At 43.0% G+C, this 17,167-nt stretch overlaps 1 protein-coding gene across 2 annotated transcripts in view; it reads left to right on the top strand.

Annotated features, from left to right (window-relative positions):
• Nucleotides 1-17,167, top strand: part of RNF144B (ring finger protein 144B) — a 66,634-nt gene that overhangs the window by 33,117 nt on the left and 16,350 nt on the right. Inside the window, exon 2 of one of the 2 annotated variants that reach the window (XM_057424349.1) lies at nt 3,736-3,918. In XM_057424349.1, coding sequence (XP_057280332.1) covers nt 3,754-3,918 — 165 coding nt within the window. In that variant the 5' untranslated portion in view covers nt 3,736-3,753. The remainder of the gene's footprint in view (nt 1-3,735; nt 3,919-17,167) is intronic. The other variant, XM_057424348.1, reaches the window with a different exon arrangement.

Below are 17,167 nucleotides of genomic sequence, written 5' to 3'. Positions count from 1 at the left end.
GCCTTATTTCTTTTCAGGGCCCAGCTGCCACTGGATGAGGCTACATTTCTCCGTAACCATTAACTCTTCCCCCTGCATGCTTCCTTGGGCAGCAGTAGCAGAAGTCACAATTCTGGTGGGCAGAAGCAGCAACCAGCTGGTTGGGTTGCTCTAGGAAAAAGAGCAGGGAAGTAGGCCATCCATCTATTCTCCCTTTGGTGGGTTTTAGGTGCTAACTGCATGGCTTTACCTGTGCCAGCCTCACCTGGAGGACTGCTTGTGGACAAGCTTGCCCTTAGGGAGCATAGAAGAGAGTTCTGTTGTTCTGTTCTGTATTCATGGTGCCTACTCCAGGGGCTGTGTTGGCGGGTCACAGAGCTGTGTCCATGGCTCCCATTGTGTTTTCGCTTTGTTAGCTGAACCCTGCTGGGGTTGGTGAGGCCATGGTGAGGTGAGGTGATGTGAGCTAGCCTGGGCTGTATGGGGCTGGATCCCCTGGTCTGCCAGGTTTGCTTGGTGTTGTCTTCTGGAGATTCCCACAAGGTGCTCTGGCTGTTTTATGGAGAACCTTAGCCCTGCTCTGGAACCCTGGTGCAAGGGGAGGAGGAGTGTGAGAGGGACAGGGAGCAAAGCTGAATTTAATCTGCAGTCTTCAGGGACAAGGGTGCTTGGGAGATCATAACAAGTCCCCACAACCATCACACTGGCATCTGGTCGCTTCTAAGACAGGGCAGTGTATCAGGAGCCCACTCTTCCCTGTGGCAAACTCTCTTGCTATCACACTGAGTGCCAGATTTAGGCCATCTAAAGCTAGCCCCTGGCCCTAAAATTCAGTCACGCACCTGAATCTTTCTACTGCTGCCTTAATAAAAGCATGCAGGGTCATGATCCTTTTGGTTATAAAAAGAAAACTGACTTCAGAAACAACTGTATCCATTTTATATCCAGCCCAAAATATTCCCACCTATTCTTTTGTACATCCCTCCTCTTAACGTTGCCACCTTTTACCATGTAAATGAAGAAATTCCAGGTCTGTGAGGAATTGGGGTGAGTAGCTTAGCTGTACCGATGCAGTGAGTAGCTTACCTGTACAGATGCAGCTGCAGTTGAAAAGCATACCTGAGTGAATGTGCTATAATCCTCCTAAATAATGAGATAATGTCTAGCATGTAGCTTTAAATAACAGGTAGTTCTTGATCTTCCATAGCATTTCCAGTGACTCACTTCTCCCCCCTCCCCACCCGCTGCAGTAATACAGAAGAGTATTGAAGCTCCTGACTCAGAGGGAGGCATCCTTGCAAGGCTTCTGGCCATGCTGGAGCTCCAGCTCTGCAACACTACGGAGTAGATGGTGGGGGCATCATGGTAGCAGGTCAGGACTGCACTAACAATAACCCAAGCACGGAACCAGTGGTAGCAAGCCATTAAAGAGAAAGTTTGCTTTGAATTCTTAGCCAGAAATCTGGTTGCCAGAATCTCGGCTCTAAAATATTCTTGTATCAAAACTGGGTGCTTGCAGAAAAGACATTCCAGGGGGCACATCTGGTGGCTTCTCTGTCAGGCTACACTAGGAAACTGCAAGGTGTGAAAGTTAAGAATAGACAAGTGTGCTCCCACACTGATTTGTTGTGGTTTCATGGCTTTTGAAGAGAAAGGATCTTCCGGCAGACCCATAGGAACACAGGGCATGAGGCTTACAACGCAGGCCAAGGGATCGGGTTTGGCTGCGCATCAAGGGAGCTGTGGGGCAAGGTTCTTGTGCATTGACCCCTCCAACTCCATGAGCCCCATTGTTTCTCCCTCTGGGGAGCAATTCAGCCGGTACTGCAAGCCAGCACGTCACGTATGCACTGACTGGCTGCAGCTGGCCTGGTTGCTCTGGGAGCTGCAGAATGGCAGCAGTGACATGCTGCCAAATGTGACCTGACAGCCCTGCCATGAGGACACTCAGGACTCTGAGGGAGGCAGGCAGAAGTGGACCAAAGGACTCGAGTCTCCTGTTTGCCCCATGAGATGTCAGATGTGACAGGCACATGGATGGGTCTTGGTTGTTTTCATGTTCATGCAGCCTCCATTCATGATGCAGCTTTGAACATGTAGTAAAGCCACACTCTTACTTGGTGCTGCTGCAGGCAGCTGTGCGCAGCCAGCCACCAGGTCTCTGCTTGTAAGAAATGTATATGAAATTTTCTTGCCGTCGGGTGAGTGTATTCAGAAATGGATCTATGGAAGTTGGGCCAAGTTTCTTGGAGATGGGAGTGGATTTTCCTGTGCCTTAAATGCTGCACAGAACCCCACTGTCTATTTTGATGCAAATGAAATCTGCAAATTTGCTATTGTTTCCATGTTAAGCATGGGGATATTCTCTTTAATTTCTGTGTAAGAATGAGGGACTTGATTATTTTTTTGTTGTTATGGTGCAGTGTTTTGAAATGCTTAGGCCAGAAAACATTCCGCATGAGCATGATGTTCCTATTTCTTGCTTCTCAAAGGATAGAAATTTGTTACCCAAGTACTGCTGTGGCATAATGTGTGGTCAAGCACAGCTATTCTGAGATTATCCCTGTCAAAGGGCTAGTGCACTTAGTTCATGGTTCACAACCCTCAGTTAGATGCCCAAGAGCCCTATGAAATAGATAGAAGAGCTGCATGTCAACAGTTGATACGCACAAAAGTTACACACCTGAGCAGGCACCTCTCTGGCATCATCAAGGCAATGCAGAAAGGACTGCACATGAAATACTCTCATGCACTTGGATTTAAACTTCAGCCCTCTATGAAGTAGGACGTGCAATTCAAAACCCTTGCCTGGGTTTAGATGCCTTCACCACCCCTCTTGCAATGGACTGCTAGCTCACTATCTTAGTGACAAGTCATGGAGAAGGTGGAGCTCATGGTACCCACCACCAATACTACAGGCTAAATGTCTGAAGTGCCTAGGAAGAGGGAATCTGTGCTTGCTGTCATCTTGTGCTGCGCAGGAGAGCTCCCACTTTGTGTTCTGGTGAAGCCAGAAACTTGTTCATAAAGACAGAGGGATATATATATATATATACATACAAATGCAGATTATTTTTTAAATAAACAATTTATTGTCCCAGGTCGGATCCCTGCTTCTGGGACTTTGATGAAGTGCTCTGACCACTACCATAGAATCATAGAATCACAGAATGGTTTGGGTTGGAACGGACCTTAAAGCTCATCTAGTTCCAGCCCCCTGCCATGGGCAGGGACACCTTCCACTGGACCAGGTTGCTCGAAGCCCCATCCAACCTGGCCTTGAACACTGCCAGGGATGGGGCAGCCACAGCTTCACTGGGCAACCTGTGCCAGTGCCTCACTACCCTCACAGGGAAGAATTTCTTCCTAATATCTAATCTAAATCTACTCTCTTTCAGTTGCATATAGTGCATATACTGTACTGTGGCATATAACATAGGTAGTGTCTCGTCTGTGTGAATTTTGTTTGTTTGTTAATTTGATGAGTGGCCTGACTGAGCTGCTTTGTGTCAGCAAGGTGAACGTTCTCTGAGAACCCAGCAGTGTTCCCAACACCTTTTGGGGAGGTGAGCTCTCAGGCGCCTTCTCTGTAAATTTTGATGACCTGAAGTGTGGGACCGGCACTGAGATGCTGAAGTCGTACATTTGGATGTGCAGATGCTTCTATGGATCTGAGATGTAAATTCAGATGTCAACGAGAAGTGACTACATGGCTTGTGGGATGTTTCAGCTGTTGATTTCTCTTTTCAGGCTGAGCAGACCATTAATGAGTGAATGGGCTCCACTGGGGAAGCTTGTCCTCACATCATGACAGCTGACAAGTCAGAAGCTGGAGAGTTAGCTCTGGAGCCCCTGCTCACTTGCAAACTATGCCTCTGTGAATATTCCCTGGATAAGATGACTACTCTCCAGGAATGCAGCTGCATCTTTTGTACATCGGTAAGTTCCAGCATTATCTTTACATTACAGGAGCGATGTAATGGGAGATATGCAGAGCTGTGAGATGGGTTTGCTTCTTCTGTACAAGAAATGTGTGTTAACTATGGTGATAGAGGATGCTTTCCTAAAGAGCATTTGGTGTTACCAAATTATGATCTCCTGCTCCACTTAGGCGTATACAGATCTATGGGGCCAGATAGGTTACACCCAAGAGTGCTGAAGGAGCTGGCAAGGAGCTTGCTAATCCACTCTCCATCATCTATCAGCAGTCCTGGTCTAGTGGGAAAGTCCCAGGGGATTGGAGACTGGCCAACATGACGCCTCTCTACAAAAAGGCAGGAAAGAAGACCCTGGAAACTACAGGCCTGTCAGCCTGACCTCAGTGCTGGGGAAGGACATGGAGCAGATGGTCCTAAGTGAGATCATAAAGCATGTGTGGGAAAATGGATGGATCAGGCCCAGTCATGAACCATGGGTTCATGAAGGGCAGGTCCTGCTTGACCAACCTGATCTTCTGCGATAAGGTGACCTGCCTGGTTGATGAAGGAAAGGCTGTGGACATTGTCTCTTTGGATAGTAAAGCATTTGACACTGTCTCCCGCTCTCTCCAGTGTCCTCCTGAAGAAACTGGCTGCTGATAGTCTGGATAGGTGTGTTCTTCACTGGGTTGGAAACTGGCTGGATGGCTGAGCCCAACGAGTGGTGGTGAATGGTGTCACATCTAATTGTCAAGCAGTCAGTAGTGGTGTCTCTCAGGGCTCGGTGTTAGGGCCAGTGTTGTTTAACATTTTCATTGATGATCTGGGTGAGAGGATTGAGCGTACCCTCAGTAAATTTGTGGATGACACCAAGCTGAGCTGTACTGTTGATCCACTGGAGGATAGGGAGGCTCTGCAGTGGGATCTGGACAGGCTGGATCAATGGGCTCTGGCCAATGGTACGAGGTTCAACAAGACAAAGTGCTGGGTCCTGCATTTGGGCCATAACAACCACATGCAATACTCCAGGCTTGGGGAAGAGCGGCTGAAAAGCTGCGCAGGGAAGAGGACCTGGGGGTGCTGATTGACAGAGCTGAACATGAGCCAGCTTGTGCCCAGGCAGCCAAGAAGGCCAAGAGCATCCTGGCCTGTATCAGCAATATTGTGGTCAGCAGGCAGGAAAGTGATCATCCCCCTGTAGTACTGGGCGCTGGTGAGGCTGCACCTCAGTTCTTAGCCCCTTACTACAAGAAAGACATTGAGGTGCTGGAGCGGGTCCAGAGAGTGGCAACAAAGCTGGTGAAGGGTCTGGAGCACAAGTGTGATGAGGAATGTCTGAGGGAACTGGGATTGTTTAGTCTGGAGAAGGGAAGGCTCAGTGGGGACCATATTGCTCCTACAAGTACCTGAAAGGAGGTTGTAGTGAGGTAGGGTCTGTCTCTTCTCCCAAGTAACAAGTGATAGGACAAGAGGAAACAGCCTCAATCTGTGCCAGGGGAGATTTAGAGTGGATTTTAGGAACAATTTATTCACCAGGAGGGTGGTGAGGTATTGGAACAGGCTTCCCAGGGAAGTGGTGAAATCACCGTCTGAAGAGTGTTCACAAACCATGTAGATGAGGCCCCTGGTGATATGGTTTAGTGGTGGAATTGGCAGTCCTGGGTAATGGCTGGACTTGATGATCTTGAAGGTCTTTTCCAACTGATTCTGAGATTCTATTTGTCTGTCTTGCCTTATTTAAAAGACTTATCTGTCATTCTGCTTTTGATAATATGTCAAAGGGTTTTGTTCTTTTTAACTTTGTAATAAATGTACTTGGTTTTATTTTTTTAACAACAAATTGTGGATAAGCTTCAAGCAAGTACATTTAAGTTTTGCCCTTGATTGTTTGAACTCATGGAAGAAAGGTGATATTCGTGAAGCCAGATTGTGTGAGAGTATCTTCATTTGTTCTGAATTCAGGATAGCTTAAATGAGATAAGAATCCAGCTGTGTTTCAGGAAAGCAGGATAAGATCGATTAATATACATTTTCAACCCAGACCTCATGAATTTTGTTTTCCATGCCAATTTCCAGAAAACATTTTTGTATCTTAGTTTTAAGGAAACTTACAAGTAGGTATGAAGATATTGCTTTAAATTAAAAAAAAAAAAGGAAAGTTAATACCTTTACAGTGCTCCCACTGTTCTCCAAGAATTAAGTGAATCTGGTTTAGTATCATCAATGGCACATTAACCTCAGTGTTAGCTGGGCATGGAAGGGAGGACTGCTGAGGACTATGCCAGGCAGCGCTGGGCTCTCCACACCTCCAGGGCACTGGCCAAAGGGAGAGGTCGGTGATGGCTAGGGATGTTGCTGTCCCTGCCTGTCCCCAGTTGATGCTGCAGCTGCCACTCCATACATACACCCCTTACCTGGCTGGTAGCAGGAAGAGCATCTGCTCTGAGCTTGGTTCTCCAATGCCATGACAGCAAAGAGGAGAGTACAGGCACAGTTGTTTGGCATTTGTGCAAACTTCGCTGACTTCCTCTGAACCAAGAGCCAGCTGTGAGTGACTGCTGAATGCAGCTGGGAGAAGCTTTAGACATGCTCTGTTTATTTCAGTGGGTGTAATATGTCTCAGTTGTGTTTACGTACCATGCCTACCCTTTGTCTGGCTGTTGTTGCCTGTGTCTGAATATCCTCTCAATGGACATGTCTGGACTGATGCAACAGAAACACGTAGATCTTACATCCTGTATCAGAGGGCTCTTGAAACTTTTAACTTGCCTATATGGCTTTCTGTCTTGAATCCAGAGCAGTTTCTGGGAGGCCGTATATGTTGCCCCTTGGGCAGCACTGAAGAGTAGAACCAGAAGCATCTTGCCACAGAAGGCTTTGGTGCTGGGGCTTGCATGAGTGAGTGCTCAGGGCCACAGCCTGCAGTAGCTGCACTAGTATGCAATGCCCTAAATTTCCTCCTGCTTATGGCAGTGCTTCTAGATTCTTTTATTCTAGCCTTAAGATAGAGATTGGGGTAAGAATGTCAACTGTGAGCTATGGGATTGAGTCCATAGGAGTTTTTCAGCTGGCAATGCCTTTATCGTATGTAGCTTATTCTTATCTCCTACCACTAGGTTAATTATATAGATCCAAGAGTAGTTTAAAATTTGAAATTGAAAAGGGCTTGACATGGACATAATAGGTTCTGCTCTACTAAGATGAAACAGTTTAGTTTCTTTTTTGTTCTATTACATGTGTGACGTCTTTTTTTGTTTTTGCTAACTAATGATGATTCCACATCTATGATTGTTTTTCACTGCAGCATTTTTGGCTGTGGTAATAATTGGAAATTGTTACTATTTAGGCATCTGTGGGGGTGAGCTTGTATCTCCTTTCACTTGTAGTCTTTAAAACCAAGGAATTCAAATGAGTTAGAATTGTGTACAGCTATTTTTCATCTTAGAAACTCTTTTAATAAACATTATCCCTTGTAAAAGCTGTGTTCTAGCCAAAGTAAGTAACCTGTGTTTAAGAAGATGTATGTTTGCATTTTGGTGGAATGTTGCTAGTAAGACAGGAGTTTTCAAATAGCTATACACATTTTTACTTTCTGTGTTCAGAGAGGAAAAAGCAGATGGCTTGCAGAACACACCCTCTTATTTGGTAGCCTGGTCAGGTCTGAAGAGGCATCAGCCTTGTATTTATCAACGTGTTTTGCATTTGTAAGACTCTACTGAAATGTGAGATAAAGCACACACTGACACATCCTAAGAATTTGAAAATGGCTCTAGAGTACCTGATGGCTTCGCAGTTTGCATTACTCAATTCATTTCCTATACCCATAAAATCTTTGTGGAAGTGCCATGGTGTGGCCCACATTCTTCTGTATATATATATGTTCAGCAATGTATGTGTTATGGAACTTTCTGCTATTTGCCCCATTCCCAAAAGTGGAGGGGCTGTCGTCTATTCCTGATACTGCTTATCTTGTTTTTGTCTTGCCATTCATCCTTCTTGTATATTTGGTGGGATGTCCTTCCTATCTTCAGTCCTTTGTGCTTTTCTTGTCTTTCAGTTTTTTCTGCCGTGAATATGCCCATGTGCAACTGCTGAGGTTTTACCCCTATGGTGGTTACATCACTCACACATGTACGTGAAATAATTATGCGCTGTGTCTGGCTACACCATCACAAGGTTACAACATACAGTATTTTAGTCCACTTGTATCTGGGTTCAAAGGAACTAATATTAATTGTGTCCTGATTGGTACACCTATAGAATTATATTGTGAATATTAGACTCATTCCTAGTCAATTCTACATGTTTGTATCCTTTGCTCTTCTCCTTCCCTCTGATAGCTCCAGAGGTGCCTCACACAGGCAAGATTCAGCAGTGCTTGAAGAGGGTAGTACCAGAAATGGATGGGCCGACCACCTAGTTTTGCTTTTGGAAGGGGCACTGGATGTTACCCAGGCTTTGGGACTCATTAAACTAACTGGAAAGTATACATCTTGGACACTCCTGCCTTTTCAAAACGTGGCTGAAAGTGGGAAGATAGCTGCCAGAGATGAGTGGTGTGAGCACATGCACCTCACTTCCTATTGCAAGTAGTTCCTTGGTAGCTGGCACAGCATAAATTACACTGTGGAAGCAGTAGTGAGGAGTGTAGGACTAGCAGTAAAACTGGAAATACTAAGGGCCCTGTGTAAGACTTGGTGCGAGTCTGGAGCCTGTAGCAGTCATGGAGATGAGGTTTTACCAGGTGTGATAAGACTGCTATGGAGGCAGTGATGATAGAAGAGAATCAGTGCAGTGCTGTTACGGAAAACATGGTTTTGGGGGTCAGTAAAAAAGCCAGTGTCAGCTTCTTCCTTGCATGACTATTCTGTTTGGTTTTGTCTTTTGTCTTTTCTCCTTCCTCCTTAGCATTTCAGAGTCCTGATGAGAGCCAGGTGAGCAATAAAAACATTGCTGCTATTTACATCAAACAGCTTCTTAGATCCATCTGTGTGTTATTTACTGGAACAGGGTTTGATATGCCTAAGACAACAGATAACAAACCCTGAAGATATTTTCCCGTGTGTGCTTCTGTTGTCAGCACATGTTTGTGCAGAACTAGTGTTATTCACCCTTCTTTTTTTCCAAGCAAATTCTTTGTTGGGTCTTACATTTCTGAGAAATACGTGAGTTAACTGAGTAACAAAAGGTGCAAAACAAATATGATGATACACCTGTTTGTTATTTTGGTGCACACAATGCAGTCTGAATGACATAAAACTTCATGCAACCTTAGAAGAAGTCAGTGTGCAACGTTGAACAGAAGCCCAGGTAGCTTCTGTGTTGTCTTGGCTATTCAACAAGTAGAAGGTGATCTTGAAGGTGTTCGTGAGAACAATATTTTCCACTGTAGCTATGTGTGACAGCAGGGCCAGGGCTAGACATGGGTGTAAAAGGCCCTTCTGCTGCTATTGGCAGCCTGGCACCCTGGGCAGCTGCCTGCCTGGTGAGTCAGGGCCTTGGGAGGCTGCAGCCTCTGACAGGGGGGCTTGCATGCTGCTGCCCACTACTTTTGTTAGGGGGAAAGGGGAAACCCTTCCAGAAATAGGAGTTTCTCTGTTACATTTAAGGCTCTTCTGCTTTCCTTAATCTTTTTAAAAGCAGCTTCAGGTGGCTAAATACTGACATTTTGTCCTTGGTGCTGTGGAGCCTCAGATCACTTGTGCAGGAGAGCACTGCAGAAGTGGAGACAAACTGATGTGGAGGATCAGCGTCATCAGCAAAATGCATGGGCAGAAAAGCCTGAGAGCAGAGGAGACTGAGTAGATCAAAGGCAAGGAGGAGGCAGATGACAAAGAGCGTGGGTTGCCTGATAAACGAAGGAAATGCACATGAATACTTCAGTGAAAAACTACTTAGTAAAACTTCTGAGTCAGGGAAAATTTGTATTTGCCTCAATCTAGCCAGCACTGGGTTTTAGCATCTCTTCTGTTTCTTTGTGCTAATTTTCAGGAAGGAATTTGGTCTGCTGTTCTTCCTCCTCTTTCCCCTATCCTTGGAGACACCTGCATGTGCTCACAGCTACACCAGAGCACTACTTTTTCCTCTTCCTAAATAGACCTTGAGCTGTAAAATGCCCTACTTTGTATAAAGCTCACCTCAGGTTGTTTTCTGCTTCCACTCACAGGTAGCAAGCTGTCAAGTTTTGACATATTGGATTCTTTTTCCCCCCAGCTTGATATTTAAAATGTTTCAGAATAGCTTTGTTTTAAAGTTATAAAAAAATGGAATTCCCACACCTGCTGTGTTGGCACTGAACACATAGCACTTCTATAGTAACTTAGGTGGTTTAAGAACTTCTTAAATGCATTTCTGTGCAGAGTCACGTGAAAAGCAGAGTTACTAGGGGTACTAAAAGAGTGCAAATGTACCCATTGCTTTTTGATGGATGCTAATGTCCAGGAAGAGGGTTTACATATTTCTGAAGTCAATAGAGGTGGCAGCATCTGGATGGTGGCCAAGGGAAGACAGGTGAGGAAGAGGGAACTAACATGTTTAATGACAGCACCACTTTGGTGAAGTTGGTGTTATTGTCATTTAACAAATGAAGAAACAGATGCGAAGTAAGTTGTCAATGCCTCAGAGTGCTGCGGTAGCTGAGCCAGCCTGTGGCTTAAGCCTCATGCTCATGTCTGTTTTTGTAGCTGTTGGTTAAGACTGGGTTTGGCCTGACACAGATTTGTTTGCGAAAGAAATGGTATTCGCAGATGGTTTGGTTTTGGGAAGGGTGAGTTTCTCTGGTCCTGTTCTCTTGTTCTTTTCTGTTTGGTGGTAACATTTCGTGGCAATGATTACCAGGAAACTATCCTGACTTTTATGAAAGGCTACCAGGATATGGCGGGTTATGTGTAAGCATTAGACTATATATCTGAGCAGAATCTAGCACCATTGGTAGCACATCTTCTAAGACAAAGCTGATAACAATATATTTCTCAGATACGCTTGAAAGATTCCCTAAAAAACAGGCTTGTGGAGCAGCGGGAGGCCATTATATTTTGGTCCATTGTCATGTTTGCTTGCTGTTTTCACTTGGTCATGACAAAATGAAATGCTTGTCAGTGATGTTATTCCTCCCCTTCTTACTGAGCCACAAGATGACTATATGTCATTTGAGGCTAAAGGGGCATTTTCTCACTTTCTTTCAAGCATCTCTCTCAGTAAGGCTCTAATGTGGCCTGATGATCTATCCATTTGAAAGCAATTTCATTTATCACTGTATCTAGTCCTTAGCAGTTAAAATACAGGTTGAGAAATGGAAATGTGTATTTCATTGCATGTCTGTTTTTTTCCCCTTTAAACTGTGCCTATTATAAGTTTATCTCTAACAAATTAATAAATGGCTATTTCTGTGGTGTACTCTTAAAAAATATCTTCAATTGGAAAAGCTCACATTTTCCAGGTGAAGTGCAGATGCCTTCAGGCTAATTGCCAATAGACTTGACTGATCTGGTTTTAAGACCTGTTGAGAAACTCTTGAGATATTCCAGGAGTTTGATTACTACACATTGAAAGTGATTAGGCCATTTTAGAGATTAAACCTGCAGAACTGCAGATGTCAGGACAACGATGAACATAATACTAAATGTTATGTAGATCTGTCATAAACACTATCAGTACTGTTGTGGGGGCAGAGTATATTTATTTGAGTACACAACTGATTAAATGCTGAGGCGATCAGGGGGATAAATTTCGAGTTCTGGCATCTCACAGAAGTCAATAATACTCCATATTCCATTTAAAACAACATGACTACTACATTGTCTTGTGTAGCCACTGAAGAATGGGTAAATGGTTAGAAAGAAATGAAAGTTATGTCTTACTGAATAAAAAGTACATAAACAATCTTGTGGATTTTAAGATTGAAATCTGAAGTTTTCTTAATTTTTCTGAAATTGAACTTGTCTTCAAATTATACATTAGTAAGGAAAACCCTCTTTTGACAAGGTGCCTTCAATAATTTCTTGCATTTTCATATTTAATGTAGGTAGGTCATGCCCTAGTACTGGTTAGGAAATACTGTAGATCCATTTTTATCCTTTATGCAGTTTAAAGACTTAACTAATCCTTTACTTATCCTGCATCAACTGCTTTACAGTGACTAGAAGCAATTTCTGTAGCATTTGGCAGGAATACAGGCCAGCACTTTCCATTTCTTTCTTCTTCCTACCCATCCTCCCATGTTTCTTAATGAAACTACCTGTTCAATTTTGTCATGTCACATATGTGGTTTCCTTCCATGCTTTTGCATCCAAACCAATGAAGCTGCATTTGGGGAGCTAAAGAGCTGCATGTAGATGGGAGATGAGCAAGGTAATGAAACATGTCAAAGCACTTGAAAAAGCAATATATGGGAATGATTGAGATCCATCTTTTGTCTCTGGTACAGAGATTATCTGAAAATGGCTTTGAATAGAAACATAAGATTTCACAGTAAGAGAGGTATAGTGTCTTTCTCATATCATTACCTAGTAACATAATACTGAGATTATACTTTGAACTCATTGTTATGTTAAAATGAGGAACTGTTGTGGTCCCTTTGCAGTTTAAATACATTGCCAGACATTTTTTTCTTTCCTTTTTTCCCTGGTCAGTACATTGAAAATCCCCTCCACACAATAGACTTCAGGGGAAAAAAAAGTTGAAACTAGAGCAGCATGTAGGAGAAGTGTTGAAATGAAGAATTCATGAATAGCCTGAACAGAATTTTCTGTTCATGGTGCTCACAGCTGACCACAGAAAACACTTTCAAAGGTTAGAGGAAGTGTTCATTACTGAAGAAGGAATTTCTCATGTTATTAGTTTGTGCATTCCTGCATTGGGCTTTTAGGTGCTTTTTTAGAGATTCTTCCCTCATGTTACGACAAACACTTTCAGCAAAGCCTGAGCTCCGGGAGAGGAATGTGTACTTGGGGCATATGTAAATATTTACCTAAATTGTAATCTTTCTTACAAGTCCTGCAAGATAAAAAAAAAAGAAATGCATGCATGTTGCATGATAATTTGATCCAGGTACTTCACAGGCCTTAACTTACTAGATACTCATGAGTATCATTTTGTGAAGTAGGTGAATGGATATTGACTTTATCAAATAAGAGGAAGGCAATGGTCTGAAAGACACAAATGGCATAAGAATAAAAATAAAATCTTGCCCCAAATGCTTAGACAGAAAATTGTTTGAAAAGCTGTCATTATGCGTGATGAATCTCAGGCAGATTAAAATTACTTGTAGTACACTCTCCACTGAGACTGACAACAGGAGGATGCTTGGGAAAGTTAGCTCAGCACCAGAACCTTCTGTTAGGTGTACTGACTTTTACTGGTGGAATTACATTATCACATTTGAAAAGATTCCTCTCGCTTGGTTGCATCAGGGTTTTTTTTGTGTATCCCAGAACACAGATATGTACATGGTATAGTTGCTCAGTGGGGAAAATCTGAGTAAAGTGAACATAGCTGATTAGCTTGCACTTGCAGGTATGGAAATTAAAAATCCTTATGTTGATGTCTAGCATTTATTTAAGGGTGAACATAACGTAGCCAAAGCTCAAATGTTCTGGTCAGCAGGATTCAAGCCTGTTCAGGAAGACCACAATAGACTTTTAGTCTGTTTCCTCAACCATTTTGCCTTGACTATGTGGCACGTTTGTTGAAACCTTGCTGTGTTGGTAGAAAGGTCACTGTTGGTGACTTTCTCTGGCCATGGAGAGTAAGACGATGGTATCACTATCACTGTAAGCCGCAGGTCCTGTTGTGTGGCTTCTCCGGCCACTGACTGCTGTCCATGCTTGTAAGTCACCACACTGTGGGAAATTCATAGGGAGCGTAGCCCAGGGGTGTTGAGACCATGTAATTTCTTGGATGTCAAGATTAAGATCCTTTCAAGGAGCTGCTAATATCAGAGAAGGCTGAGTATCTTGATCTTACCTTCACTTTGTAGAGCAATTAAGTAGCATAGGTACTGTGTATAGTTTTCCTGAGATACTGCTCATCTTTGTAGACAAAATGAACAAAAAGTCTTTTGTATGTGTATATATTTGATGTCTGTATAATGTATTCTCCACAGTGTGGGAGGACATGCTGCTGAGAAGGTCAGTCATGATTCATTATATAGACATTGAATCCTCTTTTCATCACATTTGCAGCTTTGTAGATCTTTTCAGATACTTCTATTTGCTGCTTCTCAAGTAGCTAAATTAGTAGCTGAGCTGTAAAGAGTAGTAAAACCCCTCTAAAAACAGTCTTATTTTAAAGTTATTTTAAAATTCTAGTGATTTTCCACTGGCTCTTCTTTGCTGCTGACTTGTGAAACAGGGAACAAGAAGTTCATGTTCATGTACAGACTTAGTAAGAAGCTTAATCCTTCAGTGGTGAATGTTAAATGCTTCCTTTGAGTTTCTCAGCACCTTTAAAGTCCTTCCATGAACTTGTTGAATTACACCCACAGCACCTTTTCCAAGTGCAGAAAATCAAGGCAAAAATTCAATACCTGTAAAAGCTGTTTAACACGGAAGTTTTCTGTGGAATATTTGATGACCCATGGCACTTCACATATCTATTATAAAATCTCTCCAAGTCACCCTCTGAAAGAACAGCATCATTTAAAAGTATTGCAGAAGTCTCCAGTTGCTCACCTGTCCTTACCTGCAACTGAGAGTGAGCTGGAAGACAAGGAGAATCCAGATGCATTAGCAATCATCACCTCTGTTCTCCTGGCTAGGTAACCCTAATTGTTAAGATACTGCATATTGAAACTGATTGCAAAATCCATACTGTGGGTTGAACCTCCTTAAGAGCTTCGTGCCCATCCAGATGGGTAATTGTCAGTGCTCTGAGCTCTGTCCTGGAAGTCTAAATTAAGAACAAGCCTCTGGGCTGCTTCTGGGCCTGTAGTAACTTCTTAGGCTTTGTCCTTGCTCTGTAACCGGCTGACCTGAGCTGCCCCCAGCATACAAATCCACTGTACCATGCTGTCAAAACAAATTACTAAGTGTCAGGCAGCACCACTGAGGAGACAGAAGCCAGGATCTTAGCGAAAGTAAAAGGTTGCTCTTCCATGCTTGCTGAGGAATTCAGGCAAGCAAACATTAAGGGAAACAGTCCTCCTTCCCCAAATGCTGCCCTGAGACTTGATCCAGAAAGTGATAAGGTCTTCCATGAGGAGAGGTAGCGAGATGGAAGGAGGCTCTGCTGAAGCAACACCCACGATTCTAAGAAGTGCAGCAAACACGCTGCAGCATGTGCAGGCTTTGGGAAAGGAGCTTAGGGGGCAGGACTTTCTGTTTGCATTGTTCATGATGGAGGCTGGGTACAGGGCGCTGAGGCTGCTGCTTGAATAATAGAAGAATAGCTCCTGGTTAAATCTGGTCTGATATTCCCAAAGGAGCTAACTAATACTGTGTTCAGTTACTGACATGATTTCTTTTTTGCTCTTCACCTGTATTTCCCTCACCTCCCACATACTCCTTGCACCATCAGTTCCTTACAGCCTGCTCTGCTGCTTTCTTACAGGGGTGTGTGCTAGATCTGAATCCATTAGTGCCTAATGAGCTAGATATTTAAAGCTTACCATTTAGGTTACACCCCTACATTCTTCTAAATGAATATGCTTCAAATATGTACAGATCAGAAGTAAGCTCATTTAAAATAATGAGTTAAGCTGATGCTACTTGCTTGAACTAATACCTCCATATAGTTCATCGCAATTAACCGAAACATGTGGACATGGACATTTCAGTCAAGAGACAGACAGGATAATAAGGAAACCTCATTTCCATTTGTAAAAGTCCTAATTATCCTGACATTTAAGAGGGTACCAGTTTCCAATAAAAAATACAAATGAGGAAGTGTCTTTAATCAAAGCACGATATGCAAGGCCTTCTCAGAACAGTCCAAACTAATGCTGAATTGAATGTTAAATGCCTGTAAATACTGGGAAAACATTTTGTGAAGACTCTTGGGACTTTACCAGAACTGATTATAGAATCATAGAGTCATAGAATGAATAGATGTTCCAAAAGGCTGTGATTTCCCCGTAACATAGCCTTTTGAACTCAGTGCCTGTTCTGAAAGTTGGCCTAAGGTCTTAAAGACCTTACACCTCGACATATTTCTTCAAAACTAATGGGGCAATATGGGAAGAAGGCAGGAATACTGAGGGGGGAGAGGAGAAGTTTATCATGTGGGCATGAAAGACAAATCTGTAGGGAACAAAGCTTCATTAGTCTTGCTGCTCGTAAATTATGTTGGTTTTCATTTACAATAAACTTAGGCAAGCTGATACTAGAATTTGTCATTATTTTGAGGAGACTCCCTTTTTTGTTTGATTTAAAAGTGTGCTTACTTAGTTAGCTGTGCAGTTTGGAGGTACAATTCAAACCCTGTCCTTTGGTCCATTGCAGGAGGTTTATGCCATGAAGCCTCTATTGCATGTATATGTGTATGTGTATGTGTATGTATATGTATATGTATATGTATTATATTATATGTATATAAAAAGACAAGCTAAATATATTTGAAACCAGCATGTGGGGAGGGCTATTTTTTCCTTTGAGGGGGTAGGCCTGCCATTTTTGTGTAATGGAACAATTTGGAAACAGTATAAAGCATTCTCCATGCTGCAGGTGGACTTTGAATTCCTGCTCCACAGACTAGAGGCTAATGGTAAATCATGGTAAACTATTGAAATTACCTGATCTATGTGGGGGGTTGGAGGTGGGGGGAAGAACCGATAGCTGCACATTTTCTAGGGCAGATTATAACCCCCTAACTAGGCTATAAACTCTCTTCACCTTTTATGCTGCTGAGAACAGTAGTCTCTTTCTTGTAAATGAGGTTTCCTACAATGGAGACTGCTGGCTGAGAGTCTGAATTAAGAACATAGTTGGAAAGACACAAGAGTGAAGCCTGTTTAATTAGGATGAGAGATACTCTCCCCGTTTAAATCCTCCAATCCCAGTTTAGCAGAGCATAGGGGTTGTTAGCACTGAAAGGTCTGACTTGCTGACTTGGGTAAATGCAATGCTCAGCAGATAAAGTAATGCATAATTAATTGTTCTTTGTTGCATTCTTTCCAGTATAATGACTTGTAGCATTCACACTTATAATAATTGATGTTTCTATGTGCTGGAGCTTCAAGACAGCCAGTTAAGGCAGTGGAGGTGTGGTAGCTGGTGGTAGCTGTGCAGCATCTATAGCATCTGTGTGTTACCATCATGTGGGCTATAACTTTTTTC

Source organism: Pezoporus wallicus, unplaced genomic scaffold (genome assembly GCF_028554395.1).
Source record: "Pezoporus wallicus isolate ANWC-B61680 ecotype Strahan unplaced genomic scaffold, APGP_CSIRO_Pwel_v1 contig_5485, whole genome shotgun sequence".
In the NCBI taxonomy this organism is placed as follows: Eukaryota; Metazoa; Chordata; class Aves; order Psittaciformes; family Psittacidae; genus Pezoporus; species Pezoporus wallicus.
Note: the sequence above shows the minus strand (reverse complement) of the source record. Positions and strands in the feature narration are given on the sequence as shown.